Source organism: Plectropomus leopardus, chromosome 15 (assembly GCF_008729295.1).
Source record: "Plectropomus leopardus isolate mb chromosome 15, YSFRI_Pleo_2.0, whole genome shotgun sequence".
NCBI lineage: Eukaryota > Metazoa > Chordata > Actinopteri > Perciformes > Serranidae > Plectropomus > Plectropomus leopardus.
Genome location: NC_056477.1, coordinates 23,090,373 through 23,113,329, shown reverse-complemented (window position 1 = coordinate 23,113,329; position 22,957 = coordinate 23,090,373). Strand labels below are relative to the sequence as shown.

Genomic DNA, 22,957 nt, shown 5'->3' with positions numbered 1-22,957 from the left:
TTTTTGACAACAGCTTGACAATGGTGTTAGTCGAGAGTGATGATTGGCTGACTGGCTGAATTTATTTATACCACTGCACCAGCGTTAGCCGTAGCTGGGTTGTCTGTCTGTCCCATTTTTTATGAATGCGACATCTCAAGAATGTCTTGAGGGATTTTCTTCACATTTAGCACAACATCCTTTTGGACTCAATTATGAGCTCATTAGATTTTGGTGGTCAAAGGTCAAGGTTACTGTGACCTTGCATCTGTCTCATTCTTTTGAAAGCGATATAGCCAGAATGAATTTAGAGTTTCAATAAATTTACGCACAAATGCTCACTTAGACTAGGAGTCAGTTACAATTTGCTGGACCAAGGTCAAGGTCACTCTGGCCTTGCTGTCATCTCATTTTTGTGAATGCAATTTCTCAAAAAGGCCCCGAGGGTGTTTCATCAAATTTAGCACATATATCCACTTGAACTCAATAAAGAACTGATAAGAATTTGGCAGTCGAAGGTCACGGTTAATGCAACCTCATAAAACATGTTTTTGGCCATAACTCAACAATTCATGCTCTAATCATGAAAATTACGTCAAATTTTAAGCCACCATATATTCACTTTGTACTCATAATACATAGTAACTGAGTAAGACATTTGGCGACGGTCAAAAGGTCCCGCGTTAATTGCTACTCTTCATTAAAAACATGGTTTTTGGCTCATAAGACTCAGACATTATGCATATCCGCTGTAAGATGTTGACTGTGACATATGTCTCTGGCAGTGTGATATTCAACAGAGGTTTCTCAAATAAAACTAGAATCACCACTATTGGGTTGTATTTTGCAAACTAGTCAAGTTGCATTTACAGTTTATATTTATGTCTGTAAAAACTAGGATGTTATGATGAAGTGCTGATGTTTTATATCGAAAAGGACAAAGATCAACTTCAGTGTGACATCAAAATAGTTTTTACAGACATAAATATAAACTGTAAATGCAACTTGACTAGTTTGCAAAATACAACCCAATAGTGGTGATTCTAGTTTTATTTGAGAAACCTCTGTTGAATATCACACTGCCAGACAAATCGATCAACTGGAACTCAAAGGAGTGGGCTGATTCAAAGGGCTGGTCCCAGGCAAGTTAAATTTACAACAGGGCAGAATACTTCCTGGGTCAGTATGCATTCGTGCGTATGAGATGAAATATCTGTAAAATGACACATTGGATGAACCCCAGCGGCCAGTCAATCAGCTCGAGGCGGATTGATTTTCTCTTGATTGTTTTCAGGCTCATTACAGTTTGCAGAGGCAATTGGCAATCACATAATTAGAGTGCCTTGTCAGCTTGTGTTCCTAAGCCTGCTTTATGGGAGCTTTATCTCAACATCTGCTGAGTGTCATAGTCTTGACTTGAAGAAATAAGGACAGCCACAAGAGCAAAATAAAAAGAATCTTAACAGACATTGGTGTGCATTATCTAGCTTTAAAAAAAGTTTAAGATTTTTGTGTCACTTTTTTGACTAAAGTCCAAACACCAAGTTGGTAGTAGCATTGGTATTTTACACAAATTACATCATGAAGGCCACAAATCCATAATGTCGCTAAGAGAAAATCTGGATACATATGATGTACAGAGGTGAAGTTAACAGAAAATCTTCGCATCACAAACTATGCATTCGGGCCAGCGCATATTTCTAAAAAATTACAGTCTCGAGGAACTGATGAAAATACTGCTTCCATACGTTTATCCCAACAAGTAACTGAAGGGTGAGTTTCTTTCCTGAAGTGTGGGTGAACGCAGTGGGAGCTTAGATGCACTTGAAAAATGGGACCAGCTTTGCGTACCGTGCAAATCAGTTAATCGCAACAACCCAATAAATGGCATAACAAGGCCTAAATTTTCCTCTGTATGTGTGTGTTCGTGTTTATTTGAGGTAGAGAGAAGCAGACTGTGTAAAATCAGTGTCCAATGTTGCATATCTACCCAAAGCTGCTGATGTAACACTTAGACACAGTAAGTGAGTAAGTGAAGTGTTGTATTTGTCTTGTTAACGCAAACAAATAGAAGAAATGACTTGTTACTGACCTCCACAAGGACACAACAGAACTCCTAGAGCTTGTTTACCAAGTTCATACATCTTTCTCACAGGAGACATTTGGACTTGTCAAATGTGTAACTAATAACATTAATGCCAGGCTCTGGTATTGTGTATGCTGACTCACTGGAACACCTAAGCATAACAGAGCCGTCATTGAAGTTATTAGTTACACTTGTGTTTTTCCTGCTATGACGAGTCCAAATGTCTGCTGGGAGCAAGGGCTATTGATTTTTAGGTGAAATGCTTGCTGCATATAAATATCATTCTCTATTGTCACCTGGAATAAATTCCTGTTTTTTTATGGTGGAAGTCGAGCCATAAGTTTAGACTTCTCTCACAGTGTTCCTTTAATCTCTAAACACTATTCCCTCAAGTTTAAGTTGCTAATTTATGAAGGTGTCAGTGAAACATCAAAGGGGGCATTCAGGAAGAGCATAATTCTATATTAGGATGCTTTCTGCTTCTGCTCGTAACAAAACATTTAAAAATAGAAATAAATAAAAAAGAGTTGTTCATGATCATTATTGTCATTATAGGAGCCAGAGACATGACTGTCAACACTTCACAAGTGGGGCTGTATGAAGTTCTTATTGATAGTCAGTGTTTTACATACAATAGATAGTGGTCAATATGCTCAATGTTTAGAGAAGCAGGCAGAGGTGCCACTGCAGAAGCTCAGCAATATACTGCTGTGGAGGGAGTTAGCAGCAAAATGTATTTTAACAACGTACAAAAAAAGGCCTACCTAAAAAAATCAATATCAGTCTAAGTGGACGCTATATTAAAGCATTTTCACTGTCAGATAGCTTTTGCCTTTAGTGCTGCATTTTCTTAACCTCAGAACGTCTGTATGCTTGTGCAAAAGCCCAGCTGTGCTGTGCATTAAGCCGCAGGTCAGCTGTTCCGGTCAGAAAGTGCTGTTGCACAATCTCACTGAAGAAAGCTTAACTTTTTGAAAAGATTTCAAAAATGATGTTCCTTGTTTTTTTCAAGGCTGTTAAAAAAGAAAAAAAAGATGACAGCAGTGGCTAGTTGTACTGAACGTTGATATCAACACTCAATCTGAAAAACTGAGATACTTGGCGTTTGCAGGGAACATTTCTTCTTCAGAATATGTAAAAGCACCACCAAATAAGTGAGAGAGACACTTGCTGAAGAAAACTGCTATACCCAACCAACAGGCAAAATTATGCTGAAGTTTTGTTGTAACCAGGTACAGGCAGCAGCAGCCCTCTGTGTCTGTGAGCATGTGTTTACAATTTACAAATGTATCTTTCTTGGCCTCTAGTTTCAACAGAAGTTTCCTCTCTCTCTTTTTTGGCCCGTTCAGTCTCCCTCTGCTTAAGTTCTGCCTTTATATACACTCTGGTTCACAAAGGTATCCTTTTGTTTCCATTGTGAACACAATTTCATAGCTGCTGTTATAATCTGTATTCTCTTAATTTTCTTGTATATATTGAAGGGATACTCAATAAGCTTTGCTTGGGGGCCACTTTTGCAAAATAACAAGAGGCCAGGAGCCAGTCTCAGCAGCCCCATACATGTGTCTGGGATTGTAGGACATGTCTAGGATTTTCTTGGGTTTTATCACATTTATAGGACTTTAGGATGTTTCCAGGATTTGAGGGCATTTGTAGGATATTTGGGCATATCTAGGATTTCAGGACATTTCTCAGACTTTAGGATGTCTGTAGGATTGTAGGACATCAATCGGAGGCTTAGCTAGGACCTGTCAGTGGGTGTAGGGGATCCTCCACTGGCAGTTTTTTTTGATAAACAAGCTATTTTATGCACTCTTGCACCTTATGTTTACTGAAAATACAAAAAAAATTCCCAGTGGAAATCAATTTATTTTTATTTTGAATTAGAAAATGGTTAGGGGGCCAACCGTCACCTATTGGGGGCCAGATTCGACCTGCAGACTGTAAATTGCTGAAAGTCTGACCCAAACAGCAGACCTGTGTAAGTGCACCACACAGCCACAATTTCACGAGAGAATATGGAAGTTATACTATGGAGAAAATGTAGTGCCAAGGCAAAGGGCTGTCTGATGGCAAAGTACAGTGATGAAATTATTCTTAATATAGTGTCATCTTAGACTGATGTTGATTTTTTTTTTAGGTAGGCCTTTTTTTTAAGTGGATAAAATCTATTTAATTGCTAACACGCATCCATAGCAGTGCATTGCTAAGCTTCTGTGGTGGTACTCCGGTCTGCTTCTCCAAGCTGGGAGCGTGCTGACTGATATCTGCTGTATGATCTTTAGTTAGGAAACTCTCTCATACATTTCTATTTGGTACAAATTGAAGCTATTACAAGGATACATTGTAGAGATTTGTAGAGATTTTAGTAAATATATTTTTACAATTTTGTGATGCATCATGTCTTGCCTTAATGCCATGGCCTTGTGTGTGAACACTTAATGCTCAATGATTCATCTTTAAGTATTTGTTTCTGGTGTTGTTCTCTATGCCAGCTGGCAACAGTGATTGTGATTGTGAGAAGAATATCTTTATCTGCCGGGATCACAAAAAGAATTGCAGTAGTGTTACCACAGGGACAAATGGGGAACCCAAGGGAGGGTATGCAGTCTCCTTTGTCTCTACGTGTGCTCAGTAGATATTAAAAAGCGACCAGCTCATTTAATTAGGTCTTCTGAATTAATGGATTCATTTGGTTTTTAGAACTTTTTGATAGGTTTACTCAACATTGCATATCTAGTTGCATTTTTATAAAAGAACACCATTCAATATTTTACTCATTTAGCAAACAACATTAATATCAAGTAGTAGTTTAGGCCATTTATTCTAATTAAGAATTAAAACTCATCTATTTAAGATAAATTGTGGTGATATACTCGACTTAAATTTTGCTTTGGTTTAGTTTGGTTTTGTCGTACATTAAATTTGTTCATCCTGCTGTGCCTCTGCAAAGTGTATCGGTTAATTATGGTCTGCGATGCGGTCCACACTAAGAAAACGACAAAGTGCCCTGCGATGCAACAGCCAAGTGCCAACAAAGAGCAGGCTGCGCTTCATTAGTTAGTACTCTCTAATGAGCAACAAAACTATTTCACCAGGATTAATTAAGCAAGAGATTGAATCAATTAATGCTGTTAAAAGATTGATTGGGAGCAAACACTATCCGTTCAAACACAGCCAGGCTGGGTTTAATGAGAGAAGTTGGGATCCACATATGCAAAAGTCCAGCAAAACTTTAATGAGCTATTCAACACAAACATACATTTCTGTAGCCACCTCAGGCTGTGAATATGTGTCGATTAAGGTGAATGATGAGGCAATGGTTTTCTCTGCCGGGTTTTTGGTGTCAGTTGTTGTGAATTTGCTTTACAGTCATGACACTTAACAGCTGACTCCTCATTTACTTGTCTTGCTTGTCTCACTCAACCAACTGTACCTTCTGCTCATACTGCAAATAATATTTAACACTCTTACACACTGTTGTAGTTGCCTGAAGTTGCACATGGCTTTGATGTGGTAGGAACCCTCATTTTATTTGTGTTAAATACAAACAGTGGTGGCTATACAAGTGCAGGACAAAAATACACACACGCATGCATGCGTACACAAACTCACAAACACACACACAGACAAAGAAAACAAGGTGACAAACAGGACTTGACGTGGTATATAAAAAAAGACGAGGTTAAAACCTTTAAATCCTGGTATTTTGCTGGACTGTATGCAATGGTTCCCAACCCCTGTCCTTCATTGAGTAAACTGGTGGCATATTTTAGGGATATTTCATATTATATTAAATTCATAACAGTAACAGTATAGAACAACTGATAAACTGTACAATTTACCCAAAATGCCCAACTGCAGGAAGTTTAGGTTAGATTAGCAATTATGATAAATTTGGAGCAGATTATTTCCTGTGAATGTTCCATCAGAGATGAGTTTTCCTGATATTTGTTGAAACTTTTCAAATGATTCTATATATCTACAAACATAATTCTTTAAAGACTTTTTTTGAGAAATCCTTTTTGCTTGCAAGGCTGTTTAGTAGAGAGTGAGGCTCTGTGAATACAGCTTGTGTTCAGGTCCCCACTGCGCCTCCTGAGATTTAAAAAAAATGCATCTTGAACATTAATCTAACCTTAAAAAGATACAGTTGCATTTAGTTATCTTCACAGAAATTAATGAAATGCTGAGATAGAGCAGGGCAGGTATTAATGTCACCAGCAACAGGGGGAGGATTTTAGTGGGGTGAGGATGTGTCATTGTAATGTTTATGGTTTGTGTTAGACAAATGTACTCAGAGAACCGTCATGATTTTTTTAATGACCATCATCAAATGCACAGTATGGACCAAAAATGTAAAAAATAAAAGACTAACACAATCATACATGAACTCATTGAATCAGACATTCACATTCAAATAATGCCATCAGCTTAGGGCTTTGTCTCGAGAACATCTCTATTAGATATCCTCTCCTCCTGTATCGGCTCCTATAGAGCCATGCTGTTATTTCCAGTGCCGTGACGAACGTTTAGATCAAAGCTGTGTGTTTTCCATGGTGAAGAGAGTAGAGGTGCTTTATGGAAATGAGCCCAGCAGCCCTTGCCCAAGCACAGCCATGCCAAACGAGACCTCACTACTTAGCATCTCATTTACATTTAGTGGGGAAATCGACTAATTAATCATGTGGCTATTTACCATCTCATTACTGTGGAGTCGGTGCTCCCTGAGCTGGGCCCACTTCTCAAAAATATTCATATCTAACACTCGCTAGCTTGATTTGCTGTGCATTTTTTACACCTTCCGAATGGATTTTTTAGACTTTTTAGGCGTCTCATTTACCTTACCACTCGCTAGGATCTAGTGGAGGAATGTTTGACAGCAACACTGCAGGTATTAGATAGGAATATTATTCATTAACTAAAACGTGTGTTTGCGTGCGTGCGTGCGTGCGTGCGTGCGTGCGTGCGTGCGTGCGTGCGTGCGTGCGTGCGTGCGTGCGTGCGTGCGTGCGTGCGTGCGTGCGTGTGTGTGTGCACGCGCTTATTCCACAGGGGGATTGAGTGGGTGAGTCTTTCCAGTTTCCTATCTTTTGCCACTTCTGCTCCCAACAACATGGGCCTGGTACGAAATGAACTGCAGCATGTGGACCTGCCCACAGGTGAGAGGCTTACACACACATGCACATGCACACGTGCACACACATTATCACCTGTACCTAAAGCTAGCAACCAAACTTTTATAATGTCCTTTGTTCTTGAGGTTTCTTTTTATTTTCAGGGTTCCTGCAGCCTAAATAGCAAAGAAAATAGACACTTCAGACTCTCATCTTCTTACTCTCTCTTTTTGTTTGTCTGTGTCTATGTGGTCCTCCAAGAGACTTGTCTAGTTCTCCTCTAGGGGATACTTACAAACTCCTCCAAATTAGGTCCAAACTGAACATTGTTAGGGTAACACCAAAGGATGCTTAGCTCTGAGAGAAAATGAGATCCTCTGAGTTCCTGGAGAGCAACTTGTATCCCTGCTGCCGGAGCCCAGTGAAGGGTCTGTGGAGTTACTGCACCAGTGCTGACCATTGTATGTTTCAACCTCCTCAAGGGATTGGAAAAAGAAAGATTACAAAAGTAACCTGAGGGTGAGGTACTGAGTGGTTAGAAAGAGATTGTTTCAATGGAAAAAAAAAATCTTCTCTTTCAGTTTAGACAAACCGTATATGAGAACTAATTTATATTCTGTCTTGGATTTAAATAATCGATGAGCACTTTCTTCATCATTTTCATAAATCTTGCCTTTTTTTTGTCATGAATTTTAAATTTTGCCTTCAGAAATTTGCATGGACTCAAAAAATATGGCCACTTAAATGGTCGGTTCACAGAGCTTTCATCCCTGATTCATTGAGAACAAAGACAAAGGGAAGTCACTTCTTTAATGGCTCTCTCTAAAGCGCCAGAGTCATCAAAGTTAACAGTCCACAGCATCAGCTTTGGTTACAGGCCCCAGCACTTTCCAACACATATATACTCAAAGGAAACCTTTTATGCTTTTTCTTTTTTTTTTTCTGTCATACATATATAATGTTACAATGTCAGATGTTCATAGTAAATGTGACCAAGCTTTAAATAATGAGTTAAACATATGTAAGAGTAAACTTCAGACTGTTGATGGATTTTTTTTATACAGCCATCTGCTCCAAGCACACTTCTGCAAGTGTTTACATTACGTCGCGGACACTGCTACATGTAGCCACATTCTAACATCTTGTAAACTTGGTTGCGAATGTTAATTTCTTCTGATCTCTGATCGTACTTCCACTGGAATATGTCGTGTTTAGAAGCTTTTGATGGTGATTTTTAATGGTAGAAAGTGCTCCTATAGTGCGTTCATTCCCTGGCTGTAATAGCGGTGCAGAGGCAGTAAACTACAGAAGACCTGAAAATACTGACAGATCAGAGCAGAGCAGTGTTTTTGACCAGGGAAGCATGTCTGCATGGTCTAGAAAATGTTCTAGAAACCCCAAATTCAAGTATGATAGTATAGAGGCCCCCTTTAATTGTTTTTTTTGTGCCAGATCTCCAAGGTGTCCTTAACTACAAATTTAACTGGTAGTTCACAGGACTGTGGGAATCCCAGTGTCATGCCTCACAGCTAGGATGCACCCATGTGTGTGTGTGTGTGTGTGTGCGCGAGTGCGCTTTGTCACAACATTTTTGGAAATGAACTTTCCTTTTGCTGTTTTACTAAGAGTTAGATGGAAAAGATCAATATCAATTTAATCTGTGTGTGTTCAGTACAGAGATACAATGGGTTTGAGACGTGTTTAGCCTAGCATGGCACCAAGATGACAAGGGAAGTAAGCGGAAACAGTTTGCTAAGCTCCACCAAAACTAAAACAAAAAAAGTGCCTTTCAAGAACTTACAAGATGTCTTAATCATAAGTCGCAACTTCTACTACATTTAGGAATGAGAAAACAAGACATTGCGATTTTAACAATCATGTTACGCTTTTCAGAGGAAATCAGTTGCGAAGTACAGTTTTTCAGTTCAGAGTAGCACATTTGAACTTACAGTATATTTCAAATAATGTTTTAATGATAAATGTTGAAATGATTATTACATCATCGAGCATTGAAACTGCTGCTACATCTGAACATCCTGGACAACGTTCAGTTAGTGTGCTGGCAAATTTGCACAATTTTGCTTCTGTTACTTGAGCTTATGTTCCTATGTCTCATTTATTCAGGGGAAATTAGCCTTTTTTTTGCATAAATAAGCCCTCAAATAGCACAGCAAAGTAATTTGTGCGCTTAAAGATTCTGCCCTTCACCTATAAGACTAATCCACCATGGCAGCCACCTTGTGCCCTTTACGGCTGAAGCATTTTCTGATGAGATGTAGGCTCTCTGATGAAAACTCATCTTCCTCGCTCATCTTTCTCAATTGTGGTGAAACCTGGTCTCTGCAGCAATGATAGCAGCTGTTCTGAAGGGACATGTTCTTTAACTGTTAGAAGACGTTCTGCGTGCTGCAGTAACTGGAGAAGTTGGTGTTGAGAAGTTGCGGTGAACTCAGTTTGCCTCACAGTAGGAATACGTAGCATGTTTACAGATGATGATTACATATGATAATATTTGTACATGCATGATCATGGCAGGTGTTATTAGCTCAGTACTTTGTGGTGTCTTTGAAGTGATTATCCACAAGGAAGAGTGTAAAGTTCCGAAATTGCTGTGGGAAAGCACACCCTTGTGACCCCATTTGTGTCTTTATTGCTATATTCAGGGCGTTGAGATGCCTGTGTGTGTGATTACAGCCTGCAGGCTGATGATCTGAAGAGTGTGATAATTGACACTCTGGAAACAAAAGTAGAAATGATGAAGGGGGCTCCATTAGCCTCTAGTGCGCCACAGGTCTCCCAAGTTTTCTCGACACCATATGCATAGCTATTTCATTCCCTCTGGTACACACCAACTGCCGTCTCAACAAAACTGTTGGAGGTCACCCCCCCCCGCCTCAAACCACCACAGACAGCTCTGTCACTCGTACATTTTAAACAGCTTCCTAAGTGTCCTCACGGAAAATCAGATCAGCACTTCCTCAGGCAAATATGACAGGATACACCTGAAGGGTATACTTGTTTTGTTTAAAGGGGCACCTTGATGCTCTGCATAATGTCGACTTTGGTGGGTGGAAAGTTTGCGAATGAAAGGCAAGAATTAGAGCAGCTGGCGAGAGTAAGTTGTCGGCAGTTTGCTCTCCCCATGCAGGCCAAAGAGATGAAACCAGGACGCCCTGGCACTAAAGTGAAATGAGATCAATCAGTCTCTTCACAGGTGTGAGGAAATGATATCGTCTTCTGCTTTCCATCATCACATCGTCTACCTCACGCTCACTTTCTCTCTACGTCCGTTGTGTTTTCCAGGAAGATGCTTTGCTTTCAGAGGCGAGCGAGGAAACGATGAGCCACCCATTGAGATGATTAAAGTGTCTCATCTTAAGTAAGTAGCCTGCTCTCCCCACCATCAACAAAACCAAATGCTAACAACATCACAGTCTGTCGTGCTTTTACCTGAGACACACACACTTAAACACGAGCTGTGCATTTACATATAAACAATTAGCACCAACACGCGCCCTCACCTTGCCCGCCCGGAGCAATCTCACCTTTCACCTTTCAGACATCTCTTTCTGTCTATGAACATAAAAATCCATTTTCATTTAAGGAGTGGGTTACTTTTGCTTGTTTTTTTCCAAGGTTTTGTAACACCCAGACTTGAGTCCCAATCTGAAAAAAGATCTGAAAAGCACAGACCACCATTAATTGTGGTGTTGTGTTTTTTAAATTCACAAATTCATTTTGTGCAATGTTTTGGATCATCCATGATTCATTATTGCTTCATTGCTATACATCTTTTAACAGGACTGTGATTTTCAGAAAAATAAAAGAGAATGCATTTAAAGTCACCCTTTTTTGGGGGGGAAACTGAAATATACATAAGGTTATCAGACAGCAGCTGTCGCCTGTACACTCTGCTCCTCTTGATGTGACGGGAAACTCTACTTTCATTTCAAGGGCACCATATTTTGACAATGCCAAGCCACCATGGAGAGTCCTAGCTTTGTGCAAATGTTATGAATATGATTAGGAATATCATGTATTATACTGGAAAGTGACACCTCTTATTATTCTGCCTACATTAGGCAACTACTGTACTCTTGCTCTTTTGCTAAAAGCAACAAGTGTTCCCTTATGAGTGAAAAGAGTGGGCTGCTGCGAAAGCAATGAACACAAGGGTCAGTACACAAGCCATGGCCATTAAAATATTATATATGGAATAGCCTACAAGCTTCTTAACTGCAGATAATTAACTACACTTACAAATGAAAAGTTGAATTCATCAGTGATAAATAGCACTGTTGCTCATTTCAATCTGCTTTTTTGAAATGGGGTTGTATCGGGCATTTTTCCATAAAGTACAGTATTAAACAAACAGTAGATATCAGTCAGCATACTTCAGTTCAGAGAGGAAGGCAGGACATTGAAGCTGAGCAATCTACTGTGGAGGTCAGTTTCAGTTTAAGTGTACATTATATTAAGAGCATTTTCTCTTCTCTACCTTAATGGCAGACAGTGATTTCCAATCAGATAATGAAACTGTTATATTGCTCTCTTCAAAGCCTGACTTCATTGATAAAATCAGCGATTTAACATCGTGGAACACATATGCTGCTGGTCTACAGCCACCTCGAACAGTTTGCTTGTTTGTGTTATTATGCAACTTTGGTGTAGTTTAGATTTACTGAAGTTACACAATAACACAAACTAGCTAATCGAAGCAGTGGTAGACCAGCAGGTCCCATGTTCAGCAAGCTAAAATTACTGTTTTTGTCAATGGAGTTTGGTGGTTTCAAAAAGAGTCTAGATGGGGACTGAAGATGTTAATGGCTTCCCTGTTAAAACAGTCTGTCTGACGGATAAGTAAAGCAGTGAAAATACTCTCAATATAGCATACATTTCAACTGATACCCACAGCAGTACATTCATTGCTTAGCTTACATGTCGCCACTCTTGCATGCATCTCCATATAGAGGGTGTGCCAGCTGACTTCTACCGTATGTAACACACCGACTGACTGTTTGCAAACCTTCTGTGAATACTGCTGTGTAATAGACATTAGTGTACCAGTTTGCTGAGTCGTCTCCACTTGAGCTAACTTAGCACTTCAGCAAATGCAAATGCTCAACAGTAGTTTAGTTTTTAGTATTATTCCATAAACTGTCACTTGTAGCTGCAGTGACTGCTGCTCAGCAAAAGTTGCATTACTCTCACTTTAAAAGCAAGCTAGTCCAGCAAGATGAACAGTAAAATATATGAGGGGTTGCACTCTACACATCACATCATGGGGTAAAACGAGGTGAAAAAATATGGAAGTACTGGACACTGCATCATATCTGTCTTTTTTGTATCGATATCATCTTATTTATTTTAACCAAGCTGCAATGGATCGCAATCTTATAATAGCAAAGGCCGAAGGGTTATAGTAACAGGGAGAGAGAGGGTAACATGCTCTCATGCTCTGAAGCCTAGTGAGGATCTGCCCAGTGCTGCAGTGTTTTTGTTTATTCTGTTGAATTCTGTGTTTCTCCTCTACAGCAGCTGAAGGTTAAGATATTTGTTTTTAAGCATTCACATGGTAGCTTCTTTTAACAAGTAGAGCTTGTTACTTGGCCAGATCTTTAGGGATTCAGACTGACTCACTTTAGGTCACAAGTCTGAATTTTTTATTCAGTTGTGCAAGAAAATGAATAAAATATTCAGATTTGTGACCCAAAGTGTTGTTACTCACACTGTTCATTTTGAGTTGATTTTGATTTTATTTTACCTTTACTGAAATTTATATACAAAGCACAACATTCAACCACATAACAAAAGCATAGACCAAACATAACATATCAAATTAAACTAAAAAATGCATGCAGTGCAAACAATTGAATTATTACTTTCAGTGTTAGACCCACATACCCTGAAACTACTAGCTAGACTACTTTTAAGCTCAACAGAGAAAAAGCTGTACCAGCTGTGTGTGTTTCTTGCTGTTAAAAGTTGTGTGCCTGAGTTCACTACAGTATGGGCTAAAAATTTGTAGGAGTTGTAGGAGTAGTTGCATTTAGGCTCTTGAGGAAAAGTTAAACATTCAAAGATCTAAATCTTTACTGTACTGTATGAAAACAAAACAAAGAGAACTTTCTGAAACACATTAACTGGAATTCATGATATCACTGTCATTGCAGGTAATCTGACAGTTAGGTGGCAAGCTCAACATCTGAGCTACATGGACCAGATTTTGAAACCCTTTTTGGATGCAAAAACCAAAATAAACCATACAGTGGGCAATGTATGTTTTGAGACTTAATGTGTGTGTTTGCGATATCCATCCTCAGACAATACCTGGTGGTGGTGTTCAGAGACAAACCCCTGGAGCTGTGGGACATCAGGACGGGGACACTTCTTCGAGAGATGGCCAAGAACTTCCCCACTGTTACTGCATTGGTACTGACAAATCTACATTCTATTAAAAAAAACACATATTTTACCAATCCTCAACTTTGAAATGCTAATGAAACACAAAGAAAAAAGTACAATTGCTGTTTAAATTGAAATAACAGAAATGGCATTATTCTGTAGGGTTGGGGGGCATGTTAAGATATGCTCGATGCCAGATTAAATATTTACTTTAACAGAACACTGTCAGTGCTGTAGTAACACTGATTGTTGACTCTTCCCTTTGTTAACAGTCTCTACTTTTTGACCCCTTTCCCCTCTTGTGTTTGTGTGGGCCATTTGAAAGATTAGTCTGAAAATTTTCCCCCAGCTCAGCAAAGAACAGTGGCTTCATTAGGCCAGAGCAATGCTCATAAAAGAAGAGTTATGCTGGACAAACTTTACAGTGGGGCTGTAAAATCCTCCACAGTGCAAATAAAAAACGCCAGTAACCTTAATAATACATGCTGGCCTCCCCCAGCCCCATATTGCTGTCTCATTTCCATATTGATTACAACCTCGAGTCAACCTGACTGCAGCCACAGTGCTCCAGCAGTTAGACAGGAAGGCTGGGGGAAAACAGCTCTCCTGCGTGCCATACTTTCATTTATGTGAGCATCTACTGTATGTGCAAATCATTCCCTTTCCTTCTGTCTCTATCTATTTACTTTTTGCACTGCAATAGTTTGGAGGATTGTGATAGCAAATGTGTTTGTATCTGGGTTTTTGTTTGCATTTGTTGCTGCAACTACAACCCTGTGTGTTGAAACAGGAATGGTCCCCATCCCACAACTTGAAGAGTCTGAAGAAGAAGCAGATGGCAGCGAGGGAGGCCATAGCTCGGCAGACGGTGTCAGATGCCGAGCAGAGCAGTGTTGAATCCTCAGTCATAAGGTCAGCATTATAAAGCTTCAGAATTTTGTTCCTGGAAACCTTTTGCGAGGATATAAAGCCCTGGGGCAGAGTAAGAGCTATTATGAGAGAAACTGAAATCAGATTAAAAAGAGACACATTAGGAGACAGCAATCATCGCACTAACATTTTGATTGTTTTTTAATTTAACAGTTAATCATTCCAATTCAGAAACAATGTCTTTACACCTCATCAGGTTTAATTGATTATCTGATTGATAAAGTGAGCAATCCAGCATTATTCTCCAGTGACACAAAAACCTAGATCAGTGCCTCTTTTGACTGATGTAAACCTTTACACTCTTGTTAGATGAACTCAGATACCCCAAACACCACCAGTCATGCTCTAGACTTGTTCAGTAATTTTAAACTGGATGCTTTACACAAGTATTGACTATATAAAAGTGGATATTGATGCTCTAATGTTATCCATTATCTTTATCCCTTACTTTTTGCTATTTCATCATTGACCCATACTTTTTAGCTGTGCATTTTAATAATTGTTTTAATATTTCACCTACTTTTACCTCTCTATTTCACCCGCTATTCATCACTATTAACCGACTATTTCAATTTTCTATCCTTTACATATTATGAACTATTTCAACCTTTTTTTTCCCAATACTTAAAGTAAACTTTTTTCACATTGCTTTTAGCAAACACTTTCAACATTTTTTCCCCATAACCTTTAGTTAACTATTTCAGCTATTTACCCATTACTTTTAACTATCAATTTCAAGCTCTTATATAATACTTTTAGCTAACTATTTCAGCCTTTTATCCATGACTTTTAAAAAAGTATTTCAACCACTGATCCATTACTTTTAGCTAACTTTTTAAATAATTTATCCACGCCTTCTAGTTGTTTTAACTTTAGTATTTCAGCCATGTACCCATTAACTTTAGCCAGCTGTTTCAAGCCTTTATGACTTTTAGCTAACTGTTGCAAAAAGGTATCCATGACTTTTTGTTAACTTTTTCAAGCTTTTATCTTTGAATTATACTTAACTATTTTAACCAGTTATCATTATTCACTGATACACAATTTATCCATTACTTTTATTTAACAATATCAACCTTTTATCCTTTTCTTTTAGCTTGCTGTTAAGACCTTGCTTGTCACTTTCTGACTACTTCAAATACATTTAATTGCAACACAATGTTCCAGTGAAGCAGACTTATTATGTGGACCTTTTTTTTTTTTTTTTTTTTAATGAAATCACATCTTTTTTTTCCAAATTACATGGGCTTCTTTACAGTTTTCCCAAGTATTCACTAGGGAACTAGTACTCCCAGTTGGGAATAGCTGGTTTAGAAGATAGTGGTAATTCCTTGCCGCTGTCAGCTGCAGAATACTAACATGTCCATGTCTAGCCAAAATATGTCACACTGGAAAGAGTGAGGGAAAAAAACTGACATTTTTCTCCCCTTGCAGTCTCCTCCAGGATGCAGAGAGCAAGTCAGAGACCAGCCAGGCCATCTCAGCCAGGGAGCATTTTGTATTCACTGACACAGACGGGCAGGTCTACCACATCACTGTGGAGGGCAACACAGTCAAAGATGGTGCACGAATTCCCCCTGATGTAAGTCTGGAGAGAGTGTCTTTTTTATGTCTCCAGTACTTCAAGGTCATCCTCACTGATCCTTTGCACAAAGCTATTGCTACTGGTGTCATATATCTTACTCTACATTGAGTTTTATTTTTGTTAAACCTTTCTGCACACAGAGATCTAAATCTGTTTATTCTGTTCCCTGTTTACTTTGTTCGGACTTCAGTATGTCTTCTATAACTTTTTCTACCTCTGACTTTCTCCTTTGCTCTCTCTGTATATGTTTTTATCTGTGTTATCTGACAACTATTGTAATCAATACTTCCTCTCAGCATATTTTAACCTACACTGTCCTTTATACTGTGTTTCACCTTTACACGCCACATCCATCCTTGTACAGTCCCTTTTTTTTAGATAGAAAACTGAAAAGTTCCCTTTTTTGTCTTTTCCCCGTCGTCTTTTGTTGTTGCTCCAGCTTCCTCTCTCTTATGTTTAAAGGTTAAATCTTTTTTTACAGCTTGACTATTCTTTCTCAATGTCAAAGAAAATGAAAAGATGATAGCCAAGTGTTTCACATCAGTTACTTCCCTGTTTTTGTGATCAAACATCTGCATTGTGCCAACAATTTTGGAGTTCAAAAGAAACACTTCTTTTTGGTTGTTAGCCAGCGTCTGCACAACATCCTTCTCTGTAAAGTAAAAGCCATTACTTCCTTCTATGTCCTTCAAGTTTTTTTGGGGAAGATATACATGCTGGCTCCGCAACAAAAAGTGTTCCATCTAATGTGCCACAGCTTCTACAGCTTTATGTTTTTGGCCAGAGTAAACCTTTTTTTTTTGTTAGAGAACAAACAGCCAAATGGATGTGTGTAATTTTGAGTGTGTCATCAGTGTGTCATCAGTTTGTCCCAGATAGTGTTTTGCACATGTTGTCTTCACTGGTTCAGAGCGTGACTTGGGCTCAGGAGAAGAGACACTCTTTACTGTATAAACCTGTAAACCACCTGACGGTAACCCAACCATTAATTTGCTTTGACAGCAACATGATAAATAGAAACAAGCTATTACTGCAGAGAGGATTTCTTTTCACCTGGATAACTGCGGGATGTGCTGGTTATATAACGTGTCACTACCAACAAAGAACCCTTTGATTGTTGATTAAAGAAAGGTGTTTAGTTGCCCAAGCATTTCCCACAGAGTACCATGAAATTAAAGCCATTGTTTGAGATGTCTTTTGCAAGACTTTCTCTTCAGGAACTTTCTCGGACTCATTATCTCGTTGTGACTTTTAATTTTGTCGAGCTGAGTCATGCTACAGAGTAGATGGCACCTTCTGTTGTTTGTTGTTGATTACCCACATCTTTGGTCAATAAACACGGAGCGGTAACACATTATCACTCACACATTCTTTTCATTCGAGATGGCAAACTTCATCTTGCTCTATAGAGTATTTCTAAAGGAAAGCCCCCATAGTGTATCAGATTCTCAAGTCCGTTTCTGAGCAGCAGATTGCATTGTTAGACAGCCTGTGTTTTGCTCGCTCGCTCCCTGCATCTATTCACAACGCGCAGACAGAAAGCGGAGGTTTACCTGGGGATTTTAAAGCCTTATCTTCGTGACGGCTACAGATTCATTGCTCTAAGATTTGCATACCCCAAAGGTTTTACAGTTCTTTCAGGATGATAGAAGATCTTCAAATCTCTGTCAGGAAAAAACTGACAGAAACTCTCCCCAAAAAGTTCTGTCCTGTCATCCACTGTGTACACACCGAAGGTGAGCTGACACTTAATGTCTTCACTTCACCACTCTGTCTTGGGGTGTAGCCTTACTTAAACTCAGATGTCGTTCTTGTTTACCACTCAGTCCAGAGAGTATGATGTTTTTATGGGCGGGAAAACAACAGATTTTATGCTGTTGGGATTACACTTTTTAACTACACTTTAGGATGCTGTATCGAAAAGGAGACTTGTTACCATTACTCATAACATCATTATTTTTTATGTCTGTCTTCTAATTATGAAGAGGATGATCATAGACTTGTGATGAATTTACCTAAAGTACTTAAAGAGTGCAACTACAGTAACTCATTGGTGACGCAAGTAGATAGTAGTCAGGGTTTCTGACACATTTATTCATTTGTGACATCCAGCCACGATTAATCAGCTCTGTCCAGGTCTAAAGATCAATTATCCATCCCACCACTCTAACGCCTCAAACTGCACTGTGTTCATGGACAAATGTCCGCATTTAAAGAGTGAACACTGAAATTTATTTATTTATTTTTTAAAGGGGCACAGAAAGGTTACAGAAAATGAAGTTTGCTGTACCCCAGGCATCAGCTACAGCTACTCATAGATTTTGATTCTGTGGGAAACACTGGTAGTGACATTCTTTTAATGTTTTTGTTTGTTTGTAAATAATAGCAATTCATCTACTGTACATGGGCAAGCTGCTTAACATCAAGCTTTACTTTCAAAACTGTGAAACAAATGAAATGCATTCCTTTATTTTGAATCTTTGAACAGGGGACAAATATGTAGCTGTTCTTCCGTATGTTTCCCTTTTTGCTCCTCTTACTAAATATGTATAATCCTCTTGTGTTGCAGGGCAGTATGGGCAGTATCGCCTGCATTGCCTGGAAAGGTGACACCCTGGTGCTTGGGGATGTTGACGGCAATCTCAACTTCTGGGACCTCAAAGCTCGTTTGTCCAGGTAAAAGCTTAACTACTAAGTTTTAGGCCAATTATTGCATTATACCTACAGTTTGCTACATTACTGCCTGTATTTCTCCAAAGCATATATTGATGCTTTCTTGGGCTTTTACATATTTGATTGATTTAGATTACATTTTTTATGAGACAAAAATAAACCTGCCCAGAATGTTAATTGATTGATTGTCTATGCTGATGTCTCTTACTTAATGAAAACCAGGGGGAAAGAAATGACTGTGGGGTAGGATAGAAAAAAATCAATCAGTGATGTTGTTGATGCTTTCAGGGGAATACCGACACATCGTGGCTGGGTGAAGAAAATCCGCTTCGCCCCGGGCAAGGGCAACCAGAAGCTGCTGGTCATGTACACAGATGGAGCAGAAGTCTGGGACACTAAAGAGGTAAGTCTACGCACATCTGCCCTAGACAGTCGCCGTTGACATTATGCATGTCATTTTGGCAAAATTGATTGGTAATAAACTTCCAGCATGCATCACCTGACTGTGCTGCATAACTCATAAAAATGGAAAGAATCTGCAACAGTCTGCAAGTTCGTAGCAGTGGTTTACATTTAAACAGATTTACTGTGGCAGAATGAATGTGTCTCTGTAGCTCTGTAATCACTGAAGCAGTATAATATCTCTCAAACTAATGCTGTGGTAATAGTATCTCTGCTGTAATTGCCCCGTTACATTGAAGAATCATTACAGTGCTCTGTACACATACAGAAGCCCTAAAAGCTTTCCACTGCCATACATAAGTACAACCATAGCAGGATGGATGATCCTGATTCCTGTAAGCGACATGCATCCTGGCCTCCTCTTTAACTTTGTTTGCTGAAGTCGTCGTTATCATCCACAAATCCCTCCTCCGCACAGTCTTCGTTTCACCTCATCTAAGAATCCTTTGGGCTAGATCTAATGTCACAGACTGGAATTCTTTTGTTTATCTGTATCCACGCCACAAAATTTGTTAGCCTACCCAGCAGCAATGTTTTAATAATTGAAAATGAGATGGATGTGGACACTGATAGATGCCATGGTTTGAATAACGCAGCATGGTGAGGAGGGATAGGGTCCCACCGGAGCGCTATTGTCTGTGTGGAGAAAGGTGTTTTCTTGAGGGGAGCCGAGATAAGACACAGTTTTCAGACTCCAGTCGTAAAAGCCAGACAACAGATGGATTAAGCTGCAGAGGGAAGTGAGCACCCACTATAGGACTGTAGAGAGAGGGAGGCGCAGGAGAGAATAAGGGAGGAGAGGAAGAGCGGGAGAGATCTCCGAAATGCTTCAGTGCTCTGCTGACAGCTGGGTTGTATGGACTCCCATGCCCTATAAAAAGCCCGAGAGAAAGAGGTATTATGGAACACCTTCTGAAAAGGCTGCTTTTCACTGAGTCTTCCATTCTATCCTGCTATACGCAACATAAATTAGTTTACAGTTGCATCTATCCTTCGTTTAGAATCCAACAGGCTTTTATTGAATCCAATAATCATCTCATATTGTGAACTTCTTCCTTTAAAATTTTGCAGAAAAATTGATAGCTTTCAGGTGACAGTTTGAGATGAACTGCCGGCCTCTCTTGCAGGTCCAAATGGTGAGCAGCATGCGGATTGGGCGCAACGTGAACTACCGTATCCTTGACATTGACTGGTGTACGTCAGACAAGGTGGTGCTGGCCTCTGACGATGGCTGTATCAGAGTGCTTGAGATGGCCATGAAGTCTGCCAGCTACCGCATGGATGAACAAGACCTCACCGGTGAGCCAGGGAACAAAATGTGTGAAAGAATGTAAATTGCAGGCTTAATTATTTAAAAAATGATGTGCTTATTAAATATCTATCCGATAATAAATTGCTCTACATAATTACATATGATGTCAATACAGCTCATGGTTGCATTAACAGCCATGACCTAATATTGTGATCCTTCTGATTTGTGGGAAAAATGTTCAGATCCAGTGTGGTGTCCTTACCTGCTGGTGCCCAGAGCTGCCCTCACTCTCAAGGCTTTCCTGCTGCTGCAGCCCTGGTCAGGAACCTTCACCATGGACATTACTCAAGTGTAAGTCTCAACTCTGAGGCATTCACTGTATATGTGTCCAATCAATCATAAAATCATCCCCTCACTTATGATATCAAAAAAGTAAGGGCTAACCGTATGTCTACACCTAAGGTCAAGGGATGGTTCATATTTTTTTCATGTTTGAATAGGCATTGAATTATAAAGCAATGAAAAGTTCATGTGACTGTCGTCCACTAACTTTACCACTAAGACTCGGTAAAATGAGTTTTTATCTTCAAAGAATGTTCCATTAATTCCCAGTAAATATCAGTTAGTATTTTTTGGTATGTGAGATTTTGAATTTCATAATTAACTTAAATCAATTGATTAGAGTGTTTTTTAGTTTGAATACAAAGAGACTTAAAGATAAATGAGACGATAATTTGTGTTTTTTTCTCTTCACGTTTTGTAGCAGCAGCCATTAATCATTATTATTCAGGCTAACTCCCCAACTAGTTTAAATTAATATTTTTCTTTAAAAGATGACAGTGTTGAATTGTGTTTACTCTCTTGTCTGGCTCCCAACAAATTCTTTGTACATGTGGGGATAAAACTGAAAATAAAACTACTATGTCTTCAGACTGTGGGATAAACCCAAAAACTTCAATGAAAAGTAAATATGTAATGGCACACTTAAAGGACCAAAGTTGAAAAGTAATGACTTTGTTAAAATGTTTGTAAAGTGATTAAAAAAATAATAAGTTAGCAAACTTTTTTACTGCTCGAGATGCTGTAAGCCAGTCCTCAAAATCAGTATCAGGGCCAACCAGTGCATTTTTTCCATATTTGTAACAGCTATTAAAATTCTAATCCAAATCCAATCCTCTTTTTATTGTAGTTGGGTACACCAGCTCTGAAATAAAAAGCAAATATTGGCACGTACAGTATGCGTATCCCTAAAGCAAGCTGTTGGGAGCAAGTTAGCAGAGCAGCACATCGACGGGCCAGGAGTTTCAATTATTGATGTCCACACAGCGTGCAGCAGTGATTGAGCAGAGGTGCTTTAGGTTAAACTGCATTTCAACCTGCGTACTATACATTATTGAACTTGGAACGAAGACAGGCTGTCAGTCTTTCTTTACACTTATCTGTAATAGACTGACCTCTGCACACCACATACAGTATGTCATTTAAACGTCAATACATGAATATAAAGAGATATTTAGCTGCCAAATACATCTTATATGTTTAGCGGTATTTTTGTTATGTAAACCTGTTTTCAGGCTGATTTTTTTTCAGTTTCACAATTTGATGGTGCCATCCCTATTAAATTTGCAAACTAGATTTAGTTGTGAGCAGGAATGGTCTCAAGGCGAGTTTGTCTAGTAATAGTTGAAATAGAGACTTATTTGGGTGTGATGAGATTTGAAAGATTGAATCGTTCTTAAGATCGATAAAATAATAAGACTTGCTTTGATGTATTCTCCCGTGCCCCTGCCATGCCATCCCCCACCCAACCAAGCGTTCACTTTATTACCTTCACAGAAAAAAGATCACCAAATTGCGAGTGTAAGCAACTCTTCTTTGTAAACAAGTGGACATGGGAGCCAGTAGAGGCCGCCCGTAGAGAGGAGTTTTATTTATGTTTTCTCAGACGGCTACATCTGTGTTTAACTATTACCTGATGTAATTATGCCCCATTTAACTGAGCCCTCAGTGTGACACTTCTTTCTTTTATTAAACACACACAGCTGCCTTATGGTAAGTCAGGCAGCTGTATTAGCGGCGCTCGCAGGGTGCTACCTGACCTCAGCATAAATGTTGGAATAGAGTTATCAATTATTGTCTGACACCACAGATAGACTGCTCTTAACAAGCAGATTCTCTGCTTCCCATATTAATATCAGGTCAGGTTTTATTTTCGGGAGCTGTTTGACTGAGCTTGATCCCTGTCTTTCAGAGACTACAATGAGAAAGACGAGATAAAAGGCCTGATCCAGGAGCAGCTCAACTCCTTGTCTAAGTGAGTTATTGCACGTTCTAATGATAATGGTTACACACTGCAGCTCAATGTAGAATATTTATATTCATGTCATGATGCAAACAGCAACAATCAGATGTTAGTGCATGTGTCTGTTTGCCAAGTGACAGTTTGTGTTTGTGTTGTTTTGCCTTGC

The 22,957-nt window shown here is 39.2% G+C and overlaps 1 protein-coding gene across 1 annotated transcript in view; it reads left to right on the top strand.

Moving 5' to 3' along the window:
* Positions 1 to 22,957, top strand: part of wdr11 (WD repeat domain 11) — a 71,453-nt gene that overhangs the window by 35,128 nt on the left and 13,368 nt on the right. The window contains exons 12-21 of the mRNA XM_042501875.1: positions 7,121 to 7,227; positions 10,486 to 10,561; positions 13,506 to 13,614; positions 14,378 to 14,499; positions 15,952 to 16,099; positions 18,672 to 18,778; positions 19,064 to 19,178; positions 20,365 to 20,536; positions 20,732 to 20,840; positions 22,741 to 22,803. Of these exons, the coding sequence (XP_042357809.1) occupies positions 7,121 to 7,227; positions 10,486 to 10,561; positions 13,506 to 13,614; positions 14,378 to 14,499; positions 15,952 to 16,099; positions 18,672 to 18,778; positions 19,064 to 19,178; positions 20,365 to 20,536; positions 20,732 to 20,840; positions 22,741 to 22,803 (1,128 nt within the window). The remainder of the gene's footprint in view (positions 1 to 7,120; positions 7,228 to 10,485; positions 10,562 to 13,505; positions 13,615 to 14,377; positions 14,500 to 15,951; positions 16,100 to 18,671; positions 18,779 to 19,063; positions 19,179 to 20,364; positions 20,537 to 20,731; positions 20,841 to 22,740; positions 22,804 to 22,957) is intronic.